The following is a 17,063-nucleotide window of genomic DNA, read 5'->3' on the forward strand; positions in this document are numbered from 1 at the left end:
TCACGCTTGCAAGGCAGGTGCTCTACTGCTTGAGCCATGTCCCTAGCCCAAAATACACTTTTTTAAATGATTTTTTTTCTTTTTGAGACAGGGTCTTTCTATGTAGCCCAGGCTGGCCTCAAACTAGTTAGTCCTTCTGCCTCAGCCTTCCAAGTGCTGATACTACAGGCATGTACTACCATCCCTAGCAAAATCTACTTTTTATAACAAACATTTCCCTCATCTTCTACAACCTCCCCTATTGCATGAGAGTCACAATAATTTAGATCTCCCTCTGCCCACCGTCCAGAATGCACTGGATGCACAAGATGGGGCAGGGTGGTGCTCTTAGTTCTGACCTCCTCCTCACTGAGACTTCTGTGCAGAAGAGCAGTGCATTCTTAAAGTACTGACCACAGTGAAGGACTGCACAGAAGGCCAGCCAGTACTCCTCACCTTGATGCCTAGGCCACTGCCTGTCCTCTGGAACTTACCTTCCTGAAGTGACACTATCTTGACCTGCTACCTAGTTACACTACTTCTTCTGCTTTGCTTGCTAGCTTCTGCATCTTCTCCAGCTTTCTTTGATCAATCCAGGTCCTGACCCAGTTTCTTGTAGCTCTTACACCCAGATCACGTGGATGGGGCTGTACTTGGGATTTATTCCTCCACCTTCCCTACCAGTTCATTAACTTCTGAGTCAAGACCTGCATTCTGTTCATGACCCTATAAGTGGAGAGTTAATACATGAATTCAGAAGTTATGAAAGGCTGGGTACAGTGGTGCACATCTGTATCCTGGCTATTTGGGAGGCAGAGATCAGGAGGACTGCGGTCTAACACCAGCCCAGGCAAGTAGTTAGCAAGACCCCCATCTCAACCAACAAACCAGGTATGGTGGGATGGGCCTATGATCTCAGCTACATGGGAGGCCACTATGCATAGGAGGATTTGGTCTAGCCTAGCCCAGCAAAAACACGAGACCCTACCAGAAAAATTATTAAAAGCAAAAAGGGCCTGGAGTTCAAACCCCACTACCACACACAGACATACACAAAGAACAACTTACAGAAGACCTGCTGTCATTCCCTCCTCACAGACGGCATGCACGTGTGTGACTACTACTTCCAGGAAGAAACTCCCTATTCTCATTTTCTTGAACATTCTCCCAAGCCCAAAGAAGTTCTTATGTGTGACATGGTCTGATAGCCAGGACTCACTGTAGTGCTGTGACAGCAATACAAGGACACATGTCCTTCTGAAGGACCCAGATATGACATCTCCTGGCATCCCAGCACTAAATGTCAAATGGCATTAAGATGGACCTCCTGACACTACAGCACGGAAGGGCAGAGTCACTTGCCTCACATTGTGTTTCTGAACCCTAGGACAGTCTTCTGATCAGAATCTGGGGGTTGCTTATGTAATACATCGTGTACCCAGCTCCCCCGGCTGTGTTGTCAAGTACACCATGGCCTCGGCACTGATGCCTTCCTTCTCTCTCTCCACTAGGCCCATCCCTCCTTATTCTTTGAGACCCATTCCCAAGAACCACCTTCTGCATAAAGTTTTCTCCTCATCCTTGCAAAAGGATGAAATCCCTCAGTCAAACCCACTAACACAGCCCACATTCTAGCATGTATTTGTATCACTGTGTGTGCTCTCACCCTTTCTCTGCTGGACCCCACAATCTTTTTTTTTTTTTTTTTTGCGATACTAGGTATAAAATTCATGACCTAAGCAAACACTCTACCACTTGAGCTATGCCCCTAGTCCATTAGTGTTTGTTTCTGGTTTCTGAGGCTCTAACTTTGCCCTGGCTGGCCTTGAACTCATGATCCTCCTGTCTCTGCCTCCCAAGTAGCTGGGATTACAAGTATGCACCATAGTCCCCAGCTCCCTGCAATCCCAATTTCTGTGCCCTACTGGCCTCTGTGTCCCGGAAATAAGAAGCACAGGCCCCCATGAAGCAAATAGGCAGAAAACATCTGTGGAGCCACGCAAGCCCAAGCAGCAAGAATGAACTAAGAAAACAAACCCAACATTGATTACTGCTTTAGGAAGTGCCTGTCTACCGTGCTCTCAGGATGACAGGCACTGAACTGACTCTGCCAGCTATCCAGCAGTCTATTCCTGGGGTATCCTCAGCACTCTTGTTCCCATTAAATCCAAACACAAAGTTATTTAAAAAAAAAAAAAAGAATAAAACAAAACAGAATAAGAGGCAGACATGGTGGTGCACATCAGTAATTTGAGCAACTTTAAAGGTAGAGGCAGGAGGATGGCTAGTTTGAGGCCAGCCTGGGCTACATAGCAAGACCCTATCTCAAAAACCAAAATAAATATATAGACAGAACAGTGTCCCTTTGCCTCCATGTTTTGTCGTCACAGCCTAAAAGTTAAAATCCCTCTACTTGCACATGGTGTTTGAAGGTGGAAACATTCAAATCCATATGAAGGCAGCCACCCCTGCTATAAAAACACCGACATTTCTACTTTCAGAACAAACTTTGTCAGCTTGTCAGTGATGGCACCATTCTTACCAGATTATCAAGCATCCGCATGAGGGCTTCGAATTCCTGCTCCCCAATCTGCCACTTGGGAGATGATCCAGTGCCTTCTCCTGCTGGAGTCCCCGGGGGCCAGGACTTGGCTTTGTACTTCCCAGGATCCAGCAGAACTAAGTTGTCTGGTCCTCCAGCACTGGCCAGAGTGCGAACCTTTCCAAAACAACCGACAGGATGGCTCAACTCCACACAGAGCTTACGAGGATCAGATGACTGTGAGAGATACTTAAAAACAAATGTGTCCAAAGAAAACAAATCTCTAGGGTATAAGATGGACAGTGATAGCACGGACTATAAAGTTGTGTCAGAAGATTTTTCTTTAGTGTCACAAAATATTGGGCACTCATACTTGGCGAAAAAATGGGAAAACAAGGTACCTTTCAGACCCAACAAGACTGAAAACCTTGTTACCCCATAGACACTGGCCAAGAACAACGGGAAGAGCATGAGTCCAGGGTGCGCAGGGCGGCATGAGGGGCAGAGATGATCGAACCCTACCTGTCTGCTCCAGATTTCTCACAAGGAGTGTGTGAGGGTCAAATAAAGTAACGTATCTAGGACACACACAAAGCCCTGGCACATGTCAGTACTCCATAAACACTAGTGGTTTATGTATCTGAAAAGTTTAAAAATTAGAAATGACAACCCAAGTAGTCTTCTGCTAATTTAAATCAACAAAATGGTTATCTGTCTTGGTCAAATTCCAAATCCATGAGCTCATCATTGGCAGAGAGACTGCTCAGAGCCACATTCTTGCCAGACAGTTATCAGAAAATCTACATGAACCCTAGAAATAACTATGTAAACCACACATCAAAAGAACAGCCACTACCTACCTGGATCTCACATGCGACAACAAGGTTATGGATGTAATAGAAGGCCTCCTCAACACTCTCTCCAACTGACACAAGACCATGATTCCGGAGAATGAGAACCTGAGGAGAAAGCACAGGAGTGCTTGGAACCAGGCCAGAGACATCCTTCTGTGCTCTTCTTCTCTATGTAACCGAAACTTACAGAGGCCTACTGACCTTGCTTTTAGGCCCAAGATTTTTCTGAATCAGGACTTTTTCCTCCTCGTCAACCAGAATGCCATGATAGTCATGATAAGCCACCTCTCCCAGGGAAAGTGCCTCAGGGGAGATGGGCAAGAGGCCACACTTCATTGCAGAGACCTGCAGATGAGGAAAGCAAGCCAGGGTCAAACTGTAACTCCTAATACACACATGCTCTCCTCATAGAAATAAACCAAAGGGGAAATGTTCTATTTTATTCTCTTTATGGAAATAAATGAACCCATGAACTTAGGTATAAACTTCACTTCTGGGGCCCCTGCCAGTAACTAGGAAAGCTCAGGAGAAATTCACCTGGGGTTTCCCACTGATTATATATGCTGTGCAAGCCAGGACTTAACGGTCCAGGGAGTGCACAGTGGGCTCCTGAGGAGTCACTGCATCTCAAAAGGACATGCTGTAAGGTCTCGTGTACTTTTTGTCTTAGGATTTACGTAAACACCAGCAAATCAGATAAATTTATAAAACTTAGGACAATTATTCTGTATAATTTCTCTACATTTATTTAAGTAAAATTAGGTCTCAAAGTGAAAAATCTAAGTGTTCATATAGTCCTTAAAGTTCCTAAAATTCCCCAAAGTTGGCCTTAGACTACACTAACTTTGAAGGTCTTGTATGGACAGCAACACTATGACTTTAGACCAGTAGACGAGAAAGATTCAAAAAAATGTTCTACAGGCACAATTCTATAGAGAAAAGTTAATCTAAAAAGATAATACTACATTTAATTCCTTTCCAAGAATCAGTATCAGCCTTCATTTGAGAAATTTCCTAACTGGGTGTAATGGTGCATGCCTGTAATCTCAGCACTCAAGATCAAGAGGCTGAGGCAGAAGTATAAGGGGACAAGTATGAGAGGAAATAAAATGGTAGAAATGTCTTAAGGAACAAACGGCAACCCTGGGGATGTAAAGGAACAAATGGCAGAAATAACCCTGGGGATGTAAAGGATAGACAGCAGAAGCAACTTTGTTTCAGATAAAGGAGATAGGAAGGCTCACTTAAAAGCAAAACATCTAGGGAAACTGAAAAACCAGCTTAGCACACAGGTGCTGAGGCACAGTAGACAAGGAAAACAAGATAAAACATTCTTAAAGGCAGACATCTAAAGGGATGAGATGTAGACCCCTAAAAGAAGAGCAACAAGCAAACTCTCCCAAGATAAAGAAAGGTGTCTCACCAGAATCATAAGCGTAGTCATAAAATATACATGACAGGTTTCAAGGACAAGATGGACTAACAAGACCTTGGAATGTCCGGCCTGATAAGGATGGAGTGCAGCCAGACAGTCAGGTTCAGCGAGAAGTTAATCAAATGGCCAATTATAGCAATAGCTTCAAAAGTAGAGTGGGAAGGGGTATCTAAAGTCAGCCCCTATTTAATCTCATAAACTTCAGCCATTCTTTGGTTTAGCTCTTTCACGAAGTCCCACCTGTCAAGGGGCTTTACTCTCCTTTCAATAAACTTTGTGCTTGCTTTACTCTTAACTCCTGGTCTGTGGCATAAATTTGTTTTAACTCCTAACTGCTTGTCTGGCGCCTTCAATCACTGACTGCACCAGGACATGAACTCAGGGAATGACAATCCAGTCCAGTATCAGAAGGATCTTGAGTTGGAGGCCAGCCTGAGCTAAATAGTGAGACTTTATCTTTAAAAAAAAGAAAAAAAAAGGAAAGAAAAAAAGAAATCTCCTTCTCAAACTAGGACACTTTTTCCTCCCCCTCAGTGTTAGGAACAGACGTCAGGAATTTGAGCATGAGCAGCAAGCTCTCAACACTGTGCTACACTAACCAGCTCCCCCCCACACACACCTTTTATTTCCTTTTTGTCCAAGACAAGGTTTCAACTATGTATCCCCGGCTGCCTCCACCTCCTGTGTGTTGGGATTAGAGCGGTGCACTAGCACACCTGGCCCCTAGTAACTTTTAAACATACTGCATAATAGCAATATTCTCAAAGGTGCTTCTGATGGTTCTTAAAGATCTACAGACGTTTTAGTGAACAGAAAAACATGCATTATTTTAGGAAAAAAACTACATCATTTCAAGAATGACACATCAAAGAACACTGTGAGGTTGACATCAAAAACATGTTCAAGTTGGGTGCCGGTGGCTCACACCTATAATCCTAGCTACTCAGGAGGCAGAGATCAAGAAGATCATAGTTCGAAGCCAGACAAGGCAAATAGTTTGCAAGACCCTATCTCAAAAAAAAAAAAAAAAAACCCTTCACAAAAAAGGGCTGATGGAGTGGCTCAAAGTGTAGGCCCTGAGTTCAAGCCCCAGTACCACAAAAACCAAAAAAACCCATATGTTCAGCCAGGCATGATGGTACATGCCTGTAATCCCAACTCAGGAGGCTAAAGCAGGACGATCAGGAGTTCAAGGCCAGCCTGGGCTCACAATGCAAGACCCTGTCTACAAAACAACAACAACAACGAAAAACCCCTGTAAAGTTAAATAAACAAACCAGAGCTGACATTCATCTAAACAATCCAATATACATGACATTAGCACATCAAGACAGCGAGTTGTGGTGGCGGTGGTGGCTTGTGCCAGTAGTCCAGCTACTCAGGAGGCTGAGGTGGGAGGATGCCTGGAAACCAGAGCTGGAAATCAGTTTGGGAAACATAGTAACACCATACTTCGGAAAAACAAACAAACCATCAGGACAGACTGAAATACAGCATTGCAGAATGAGCCTCACAAGTCCTGAAAGTGTAAAATTGAGTACTTCCCTTTCAAAGAACCACCGAAATGTGCATTTTCATAGTGGGTCTTTGTTAGAGTGGCCTGTTCACATCAGAAGAGACAACACACAGCGAGCAGACCTGACAGGCTCCTGGGAAGCCTAGGTTTGGAGGCCAGGCATCCTGACAGCTGCACCATCTATGCTTTTCTTCTTATTCTCTCCAGTCACAATCCAGGTTCCATCCTCTGAACAAAACATGTGCGGAGCAGCTGGGCAGGCTGGTTCCAGGCCTCCCTCTCTCCCTCTCTCCAGGCTTGTACCCAATAGCTTGTCAACATATTCAAGTCTCTTGCATCCTATAAACTTTTCCTTGAGCTCTCCTATCTGCCATCTCACCTTGCCTCCCCTCCTCCTGTTCCCCTTCTCAGAAGGAGTCTCTGCTTACTGCTGTCATTTTGCCCTTCCCCAGTCAGTCTTCAACATACTACTCTCTCACCCCACCCTCATCCCTCTATGATTCTCTAATTGTTAAATCTAATGGAGGTTTTCAGATTTATTACAGGATTATCAGAAGTCAGAGAGCAAATGAATCCCTCAAGAGGAAAAGGGAAAAATAAATTCTTTTAAGAAGGTCAAACTAGCCAGATGCCAGTGATTCACGCCTGTAATCCTAGCTACTCAGGAGGCAGAGATCAGGAGGATCATGGTTCAAAGCCAGCCCAGGCAAATAGTTCAAGAGACCCCATCTCAAAAAAACCCATTGCAAAAAGGAGAACTATAGGCCAATCTCCTTAATGAACATTGATGCAAAAATCCTCAACAAAATAATGGCAAACCGAATTCAACAACACATCAAAAAGATTATTCACCACAACCAAGTAGGCTTCATCCCAGGGATACAGGGGTGGTTCAACATACGAAAATCAATAAACGTAATAAACCACATTAACAGAAGCAAAGACAAAAACCACTTGATCATCTCAATAGATGCAGAAAAAGCCTTTGATAAGATCCAACACCATTTCATGATAAAAGCTCTAAGAAAACTAGGAATAGAAGGAAAGTTCCTCAACATTATAAAAGCTATATATGACAAACCTACAGCCAGCACTATACTTAACGGAGAAAAACTGAAACCATTCCCTCTAAAATCAGGAACCAGACAAGGATGCCCACTACCTCCACTCCTATTCAACATAGTACTGGAATTCCTAGCCAGAGCAATTAGGCAAGAAGAAGGAATAAAAGGAATACAAATAGGTAAAGAAACTGTCAAAATATCCATATTTGCAGACGACATGATCCTATACCTTAAAGACCCAAAAAACTCTACTCAGAAGCTTCTAGACATCATCAATAGCTATAGCAAGGTAGCAGGATATAAAATCAACATAGAAAAATCATTAGCATTTCTATACACTAACAATGAGCAAACGGAAAAAGAATGTATGAAAACAATTCCATTTACAATAGCCTCAAAAAAAATCAAATACCTAGGTATAAACCTAACAAAAGATGTGAAAGACCTCTACAAGGAAAACTATACACTTCTGAAGAAAGAGATTGAGGAAGACTATAGAAAGTGGAGAGATCTCCCATGCTCATGGATTGGTAGAATCAACATAGTAAAAATGTCGATACTCCGAAAAGTAATCTACATGTTTAATGTAATTCCCGTCAAAATTCCAATGACATTCATTAAAGAGATTGAAAAATCTACTGTGAAATTTATATGGAAACACAAGAGGCCACGAATAGCCAAGGCAATACTCAGTCAAAAGAACAATGCAGGAGGTATCACAATACCTGACTTCAAACTATATTACAAAGCAATAACAATAAAAACAGCATGGTACTGGCACAAAAACAGACATGAAGACCAGTGGAACAGAATAGAGGACCCAGATATGAAGCCACACAACTATAAGCAACTTATCTTTGACAAAGGAGCTAAAAATATATGATGGAGAAATAGCAGCCTCTTCAACAAAAACTGCTGGGAAAACTGGTTAGCAGTCTGCAAAAAACTGAAACTAGATCCATGTATATCACCCTATACCAAGATTAAGTCAAAATGGATCAAGGATCTTAATATCAGACCCCAAACTCTTAAGTTGATACAAGAAAGAGTAGGAAATACTCTGGAGTTAGTAGGTATAGGTAAGAACTTTCTCAACGAAACCCCAGCAGCACAGCAACTAAGAGATAGCATAGATAAATGGGACCTCATAAAACTAAAAAGCTTCTGTTCATCAAAAGAAATGGTCTCTAAACTGAAGAGAACACCCACAGAGTGGGAGAAAATATTTGCCAGCTATACATCAGACAAAGGACCGATAACCAGAATATACAGGGAACTTAGAAAACTAAATTCTCCCAAAACTAATGAACCAATAAAGAAATGGGCACGTGAACTAAACAGAACTTTCTCAAAAGAAGAAATTCAAATGGCCAGAAAACACATGAAAAAATGCTCACCATCTCTAGCAATAAAGGAAATGCAAATTAAAACCACGCTAAGATTCCACCTCACCCCTGTTAGAATAGCCATCATCAGCAACACCACCAACAACAGGTGTTGGCGAGGATGCGGGGAAAAAGGAACCCTCTTACACTGTTGGTGGGAATGTAGACTAGTACAACCACTCTGGAAAAAAATTTGGAGGCTACTTAAAAAGCTGGACATCGATCTACCATTTGATCCGGCAATACCACTCTTGTGGATATACCCAAAAGACTGTTACTCCAGAGGCACCTGCACATCCATGTTTATTGCGGCACTATTCACAATAGCCAAGTTATGGAAACAGCCAAGATGCCCCAGCACTAACGAATGGATTAAGAAAATGTGGTATCTATACACAATGGAATTTTATGCAGCCATGAAGAAGAACGAAATGTTATCATTCGCTGATAAATGGATGGAATTGGAGAACATCATTCTGAGTGAGGTTAGCCTGGCCCAAAAGACTAAAAATCCTATGTGCTCCCTCATATGTGGACATTAGATCAAGGGCAAACACAACAAGGGGATTGGACTATGAGCACATGATAAAAGCGAGAGCACACAAGGAAGGGGTGAGGATAGGTAAGACACCTCAAAAACTAGCTAGCATTTGTTGCCCTTAACGCAGAGAAACTAAAGCAGATACCTTAAAGCAACTGAGGCCAATAGGAAAAGGGGACCAGGTACTAGAGAAAAGGTTAGATAAAAAAGAATTAACCTAGAAGGTAACACCCACACACAGGAAATCAATGTGAGTCAATGCCCTGTATAGCTATCCTTATCTCAACCAGCAAAAACCCTTGTTCCTTCCTATTATTGCTTATACTCTCTCTACAACAAAATTAGAAATAAGGGCAAAATAGTTTCTGCTGGGTATTGAGTGCAGGGGAGAAGGAGGAGGTGGAGTGGGTGGTAAGGGAGGGGGTGGGGGCAGGGGGGAGAAATGAACCAAGCCTTGTATGCACATATGAATAATAAAAGAAAAATGAAAAAAAAAAAAAAAACCCATCGCGAAAAAGGGCTAGTGGAGTGGCTCAAGGTATAGGCCCTGAGTTTAAACACCAGAACCACAATAAAAAAAAAAAAGAAAGAAAATCAAACCAGTGGCTGGCATGTAGCTCAAGAGCAGAACACTTGCCTAGCTCTTGGTTTTATTCCCTAGCAACACACACACAAAAAGTCAAAACTTCATCATAAAACTTTTTTTTTTTTAAGTCCAACAAAATTAGGCTTATTGACTTGTTAAAACAAGCAAGGAACAGCAATCCAAAGGATTCATGGAATGCTCTTCAAGCTCAGGAAGCCCCAGGCAGCCCACTTACTCACCGCGGCGCCTGCCGGGGTATGAATGTGCACAATGCACTTAGCATCCGGCCGGGCAGCATAAATCGCAGAATGTAATGTGAAGCCAGCTTGATTTACTCCTAGGTTAGTACTGCCACGATCCACTATGTCTCCTTGTAGATTGATCTTAACCTGAAAAAGAAACAAAATCTTAAATGTCACAAGGATTTCGAGTTACCCAAACTGGAAACTATCTAAAACCCAAGCTCAAAGTACTTGTAACTTCTTTTAAAGGTTCTTCTCTAACTAATCAGTTTTATTCGTTCAACTGGACCCTCCATCTCGTTTCATATGTGCAGCTGGATTTGAAGATGTTTAAAGACCCAATACCACAAGTATAAACATGATGCCAAAAAGAAGGGCATTCTCACCAAGCTGGATGCAGTCACTTCGCTGTAGAGGAGTCCAAAAGGTACAATGAGGAAGTGCTCCTGCTCGGAGTTCACCCTGGTCTGTGAGGAAGATGACTGAGTTAGCCCAAAAATCCAAATGAAACAACCTGCATCTTTGAGGCCACAGGCTTACAGTGAGCTAGCTCCCCAGGGGGGCACAGGAGAAAACCTGCCACGAAGCTAAGAGGTACTAGAAACTCTGCTTTTGTACTGCATCAGAATTCCAGTATGTGAAGTGCACGGTCACATCAGTAAAAACTGGCACTGCAGAGAACAGAGAAGCTCAACATTTGCCCTGTAAGAAGTCAGTAAGTCTCAGTAAGTTCCTCTACTTTCACAGGTCTCACGGGCAAAATGGTGCTGCAACTCAGGGGTGTGATAGTGAACACCAAAGCCTACTTTTAGAAGTCAAAATGGTTTTTGTTACTACTAGAAGCCTGAGGGATGATGGAAGATGACAGAGGTCACGAACGAGAGTCGCCTGTACTCACTGCATGACTAGATTCCCAAGTCTCTCCAGGACCACCATGCTGGGTGTCTGTTCCTTCCACACAATTCACTCAGCACAGCTGTGGCACTACATACCACGCACACACCAGACACTAGGAGCACAGCACTAAATAAGAAGAGTCCTTCCTACAAAAAAGTTCCATTTAGTTGTTTCTTTTGTTGTTGTTGTTGGGACTGGGGTTTGAACTCAGGGCTTCTCACTTCCTAGGCAGGCACTCTACCACTTGAGTCACTTCACCAGCCCTTTTTTGTGATGGGATTTTTCGAGACAGGGTCTCACACACTACTTTCCCAGGGCTAGCTTCAAACCTTGATCCTCCTGATCTCTGTCTCCTGAGTAGCTAGGATTATAGGCGTAAAACTACTGATGCTGGGCTTACATTTAGTTTTTATAATTATTGTGGACTAGACAAAAAAGAACTCCTAAAAGCCAGGCTTGGTGGTACACACCTGTAATTCCAGAACTATGGAGCTGAGGCAGGAGGATCAAGAGTTCAGTGCCAGCCTGTATGAGACCTATGTCTATTTAAAAAAAAAAAAGAAAAAAAAAAAAGGCCACAGTGACTTACTTCTATAATCCCACCTACTTGAGAGGTGGAGAAAGGAAAGATTGTACTTTGAGGCTAACCCAGGCAAAAAGCTAGCAAGATCCCTATCTTAACAAACAAACCAGGCACAGTGGTATATTCCTATAATCCCAGCTATAGGTAGGTGGGTAAAGATCCAGGCCATTTTATGCCAAAAATGTGAGTTCCTATCTAAAAAAAATACCCTAAAGGCAAAAAAGGGCTGGAGGCATGCCTCAAGAGGCAGAGAGGTTGCCTAGCAACTACAAGGCTCCAAGTTCAAATGTTCAGTACCACTGAAAATACTTAAATAAATAAGTAAAAATTTTAAAAGGCTTTCTACAGGTAAACTTGGGATGCATTTACTACTTGGTTAAGAAAGCCCAGAATACTAACATTAGGGAAGTGGGAAAGGACTCCAGGTGTGCAGTCCAGCTTCTTCACCAACACAGTGCTTTCTTCCCACATGGACCAGAGACATAACACAGCTCTGCTTGGGCAGGGCAAGTGAGGAGCTGCTCCTGCACATCCTAACCCGGTCTCTTCACTGGGCAAATACTAACAGGGAACACACTGTGTCATGGCTTGTGGTGCTGCTACACATAGGGAGAAACTAAAGAGACCTGAGAACCGGGTGGCCCTCCTATACACTGAGCAGAAGCCTCTTTCCTGTCCTTTCTGGAGTGCAATGCTTCTGGAGTGCAATGCAGAACAAATTCTCTTCCCGTCTACAACTGAGTTGCTTTTGACTGACTGTTTGATTTGCAATGCTGGGGTGAACCCAGGACTTCGCACATGCTAGGGCGAGTACTTTAACCAAGCCACATCCACACCCTACAATTTAGCTCTCAGATACCTGAACTGTCCTCCCTTGCCTCAATGTCATCTTTATGCTGAGTTCACCTGATTCCCTCAGTACAGTAAAACAGCACTAGGAACAGATCCAAGGCCAGAGAAGACTCAAGTTCTAATCCAAGCTCTCTGAGAATTAGCTATGTCGCTTTAGACACTTTGAGCCTTGTTCTCCTCATCTAAAACATGGAGAAGGGCTATAATCACAACGAAGCTATCATTAAACAGGTGGCAGTAGAAGCAGTGACAATAAACCATTACCATCAATGGACCAAGTCTCTCTAACCCATCTTGGTAATAGCCTGTCTCTGTAAGACTCTTATTACCTAGTTCTCAGCTCTTCATGTCAAGTTCTTTAGGTAACAAACTAGGAAGTGACACCAAGTCACTTTCCAGAGGGCCTAGTTAAGTGTACAACTCCTGCCCCAAATGTTTGATAGTTCTGCACTTCTACAACCATTTTAAATTGTAAATCTGCTATCTGTGCAACAACCTTTCATTGTGATTTTAATTTAAATTCTTCTGGTTACTGTAACTAAGCATGCCTGTAATCCCAGCACTTGGGAGGCTAAAGCAGGAGAATGGAGAGTTCCAGGCCAGGTTGGGCTACATAGTGAAACTCTGTCTCTAAATTAATTATTAATTAAATCAAATTTCCTGGTTATTAATGAGATGAGTAACTTTCATACTTCTTTCTTTCTTTTTCCTTTTTTGGCAGTACTGGAGTTTGAATTCAGGGTCTCCTGTTGCTAGGCAAGTTCTCTAGCAACTGAGCCAAACCCCCCACCCCACCCTACCAACCATACACTCCTTTTTTACTTTAGTTTGTTTTTTTAGATAGGGTCTTGTGCTTTCTGCCTGGGCCACCCTTTGATCGAGATCCTCCTACCTACAACTCTCAAGTAGCTGGGATTGCAGATGTGCACCAGAACACCCACCTTATTTGTTGAAATGGGGTCTCATTAACTTTTTTGCCCTGGTTGGCCCTACTCTGCCTCCCAAGTAGCTGGGTATGTGCCACCAACTTTTCATATTTCTTACAGAACATTTTATTTCCCACCTGTGAAGTTATCTTACCCATTTTATACTGATTTTTTCCTTTCCTTATTAATAGTTCTTTTTTTGAACATTAATTTATTAACAACATGCAAGGCAAAAATCTTCCACATGTGGATAATTTTGTTCATGTCAAATGTAGTCTAATTTATCCCTCTTTTCCTTTATGACAGGGGATTTTTGTGCCAAAAGACATCTTTCTTCCCATCAGAGACTAAAATTTAGTGATTTTAACCTCAACTGGTTCTAAAATTCTTAGTTAACTGCCTCTCACATTTAATGCATAACTCATTACGACTGTCTTGTGAGTACCTGCCATACACTAGGAATCCAACAGTTTTCCACGTGATGTTCCAACCCAAGTGTCCTGGCACTGATTATTGCCGAGTCCTTCCTTTCCGTGCTCATTTATACTTGGACTCCTGTGTCCTTATCTCAATGTGTGGAGACCTGGTTCTGAGTTCTCTGCTCTGTCCCACTGAGCTATTTGCCTGTTCCCAAAAGCTCATTACATTAGTTTACCATCACTCTATGTCAAGTTGACACCTGGTGGAAAACTCTCTCTGCCTAGCTGTTCTTCATGACTGTCTTGGTTATTCTTAACTTTTTATTCTATATAAAAATTAGAAGCATGCTATCAGTCAGGGTCTACACTAAAAAAAAAAAATTACAGTTATTTTCAATCATTTCTTTTATTTCATGTGTTTACACAGCTACAAAACAGTACACATTTTGTATTTTTCATTTCTAGTAATTAATGTGCTTAATATTTTTTACATTTTCAGTGTTTCACAAGGCCTTTATAATTATTTTTCATAGTGCACAATATTCCCTCAAACTGATGTTGAATAACTAAGCCATTTTACTACCTGCTTCTGGATATTCAGACTCTTAAAATATTTGTACATGATGTCTTCTTCTTTAACCACTTTCCTAAGGTACACTTTCAGTTAAAGTTTAACAGATCTACAAAATTTAATAGAAAAAGTTTAAAATATACTATTCTCACCGGGTGCCAGTGGCTCATGTCTGTAATCCTAGCTACTCAGGTAGCAGAGACCAGGAGGATTAAGGTTCAAGGCCAGCCCAGGCAAAATAGTTCTCAAGACCCAATCTCAAAATACCCCTTCACAAAGAAGGGCTGGTGGAGTGGCTCAAGGTGTAGGCCCTGAGTTCAAACCCCAGTATGGGAAAAAAAAAAAATACAATTCTCTGAGTCTGAAGTAGAAAGGACAAAATACAGACATCAAGTAAAAGAATGCCATTTCAGAGTTGGTGGGCTGTCACTGGAGGTCCCCCTGTATCTCTGCCCATGTCTACTGCCCGCCTCTGTGTCGGAGAAGAGACTCTCCAGCTGCAGATCTAAAAACTAAACACACTCCCAACTCTTGTTTGTGTAGCACAGATCAAGGGCAGATCTCAAGCACAGTTCGCTGGTCACGGGGCAGGGAGGGAAAGGAAGGTAGTGGGGATTAGAGTTCCAGATCATCTCCTCAGAGTTCAGCATACCTTGGAATCTAGGACAGAGCTGAGCCAAGCCTCTACCAGGTTCTGCAGGTGCTAAGCCTTGACTGCACTCCCTCAACGCCAGGACCTTTACAAAGGCCTAGCCACCAGCTACAAACCACCAAAGAGGACACCCAGCCCATCATGCCAGCTTGGCCACACCAGTTTGTCCCTCCTTCCCCCAAAAGTTTCTCTAATTCTGATGCGTCTTACAACAAAGATCTAATTCAGACCATTCTCTCCAATTCTCTAACACCTGTTACCATTTTAAACCCTCTTAGCAGAAAATTCCTATCACCCCCTTTCAAAGAAAGATCAGAATAAGCTGCTGGCATTTTTTGTTGCACTGATGAATACTGCTAACATCTCTTTTCTGTTAATGTCTGTATGATAAACCTAGACATTAAAACAAAAATGGATCCCATATATATTAAAACAAAAATTGAAAAAAACAAAGACTTGAAAAAACGAAAAAAAAACCACCTTCCTCAAAAACTCTAGCTCTAGTTAGTAAGAGACAGGAAATACTTTGGTAACTTGGATTTCTCTATGCTCAATGTTAATATCTAAGCCAATCACTCACAGAAAAGCAAACATTTAACTAACACTTTAATTCTGCCGATTCCTAACTGATTAAAGGAGAAAAATATGCAACTTAAGTGAGTCAAACTTTCACAAGTAACATTTATAACAGGGCTAGTTTTAAAGAGCATTTTAAAACCCACAACGAATGTGAAGCCATTGTTAAAGCGAAGGGCTACATTACCTACTCCAACTGTAACATTTTCATGGAACTAAGTTTCAGGCAACCACTCTGCATTAGCTCTTCACTTGAAAAGAAGGTGTGACTGGAGAGGCCAGCAGTACCAAAAAGGGAGCTGATACTTGGGCTAAGCTAACTGGACCCCAAAGTACCAAAACGGCCAATTCAGGATTTTCCTGAGGTAATTTCAGCGTGGGCAGGGCTCTCATTCTGTTGGTCCCTGTAAGGGTTTACTGTGTGCCACTCACAGTGTGCAGTATACAGAATGGACAAAGTCCCTGCTGAGGAGGATAAAGCAGAGCAGCATCCTGCACCACACTTGGGAGTGCAGTGTGCAGTGGTACAAGTGTGCAGTTTGGAAAAGCTCATGTTGGTAGCAATGCAGAGCACAGGCAAGGAGAGACCACTCAGTGTCTATGTAGAGCCCAATGTCAAGTCCCACAATGCAGCACACTAGTCACGGGGCTAATGTAGGAGGAACCACATCACTCCCTGACACACCCCAAGTCAGAACAGTGCTTGGCACAGAGGAAGTACATGCCCAGTGATATTTGTTATAAGAATGAACTGAAGAAAAAAAGAGATCTGGTAATGTCGAAAAGCTGGTTAAAACTGCAGTAGCTAAGAAACAAGCACTGAGAGATAGAAGGCTTTCTTCAGAGTGGGGAAGAAAGCCTCTTCATTCTTATGTTTGTAAGCAGCAAAAGAATTTTAGGAACTACCTATAACTTGGTAAACACTCATTTATTAGGTAAGCATGCATGCAAGATAGAAGTTTAAAAAAAAATACTGTTTTCAGATGGGTATGGTGGTGTGTGCCTGTAATCCCAGTTACCTGGGAAACAAAGGCAGGAAGAACTTGAATTCAAGACCAGTCTGGCAAAGGTAGCATTGAAATCCTGACTCAAAAACAAAATAAAAGAGCTGGTGGAATGGCTCAAGTGGTAGAGCAGCCATATGGCAGGCATGAGGCCCTGAGTTCAAACTCTAGTACTGCCAAAAAAATTTTTTTAATTAAAAAAAAAAATAAAGGGCTAGGGGCATGGCTCAAGTGATAGAGTGCTGCTGCTGCCTAGCCAAGTATGAGGTCCTGAGTTCAAAGACCAGTACTGCAAAAAAAATTTTAAAATAAAAAAAAGTGCTAGGTAGGAGTACAGCTCAAATGGGAGAGTACTTGCCTAGCATTTGCAAGGTCCTAGGTCCAATCCACAGTATACCTCAAAAAGAAAAGAAAAAAAGGGCCAGGAATGATGGTTCAT

At 42.3% G+C, this 17,063-nt stretch overlaps 1 protein-coding gene across 15 annotated transcripts in view; it reads right to left on the bottom strand.

The window, feature by feature from the left end:
* Add1 (adducin 1) overlaps positions 1–17,063 on the bottom strand; it is a 78,890-nt gene that overhangs the window by 18,934 nt on the left and 42,893 nt on the right. For all 15 annotated transcript variants that reach the window (XM_020162709.2, XM_074042717.1, XM_020162716.2 and 12 more), the window contains 5 exons: positions 10,531–10,611; positions 10,142–10,291; positions 3,577–3,720; positions 3,382–3,480; positions 2,522–2,698 (listed from right to left, as the gene is read on the bottom strand). In XM_020162709.2, the coding sequence (XP_020018298.1) occupies positions 2,522–2,698; positions 3,382–3,480; positions 3,577–3,720; positions 10,142–10,291; positions 10,531–10,611 (651 nt within the window). The remainder of the gene's footprint in view (positions 1–2,521; positions 2,699–3,381; positions 3,481–3,576; positions 3,721–10,141; positions 10,292–10,530; positions 10,612–17,063) is intronic.

The sequence above is a fragment of the Castor canadensis genome, chromosome 9 (genome assembly GCF_047511655.1).
Source record: "Castor canadensis chromosome 9, mCasCan1.hap1v2, whole genome shotgun sequence".
NCBI lineage: Eukaryota > Metazoa > Chordata > Mammalia > Rodentia > Castoridae > Castor > Castor canadensis.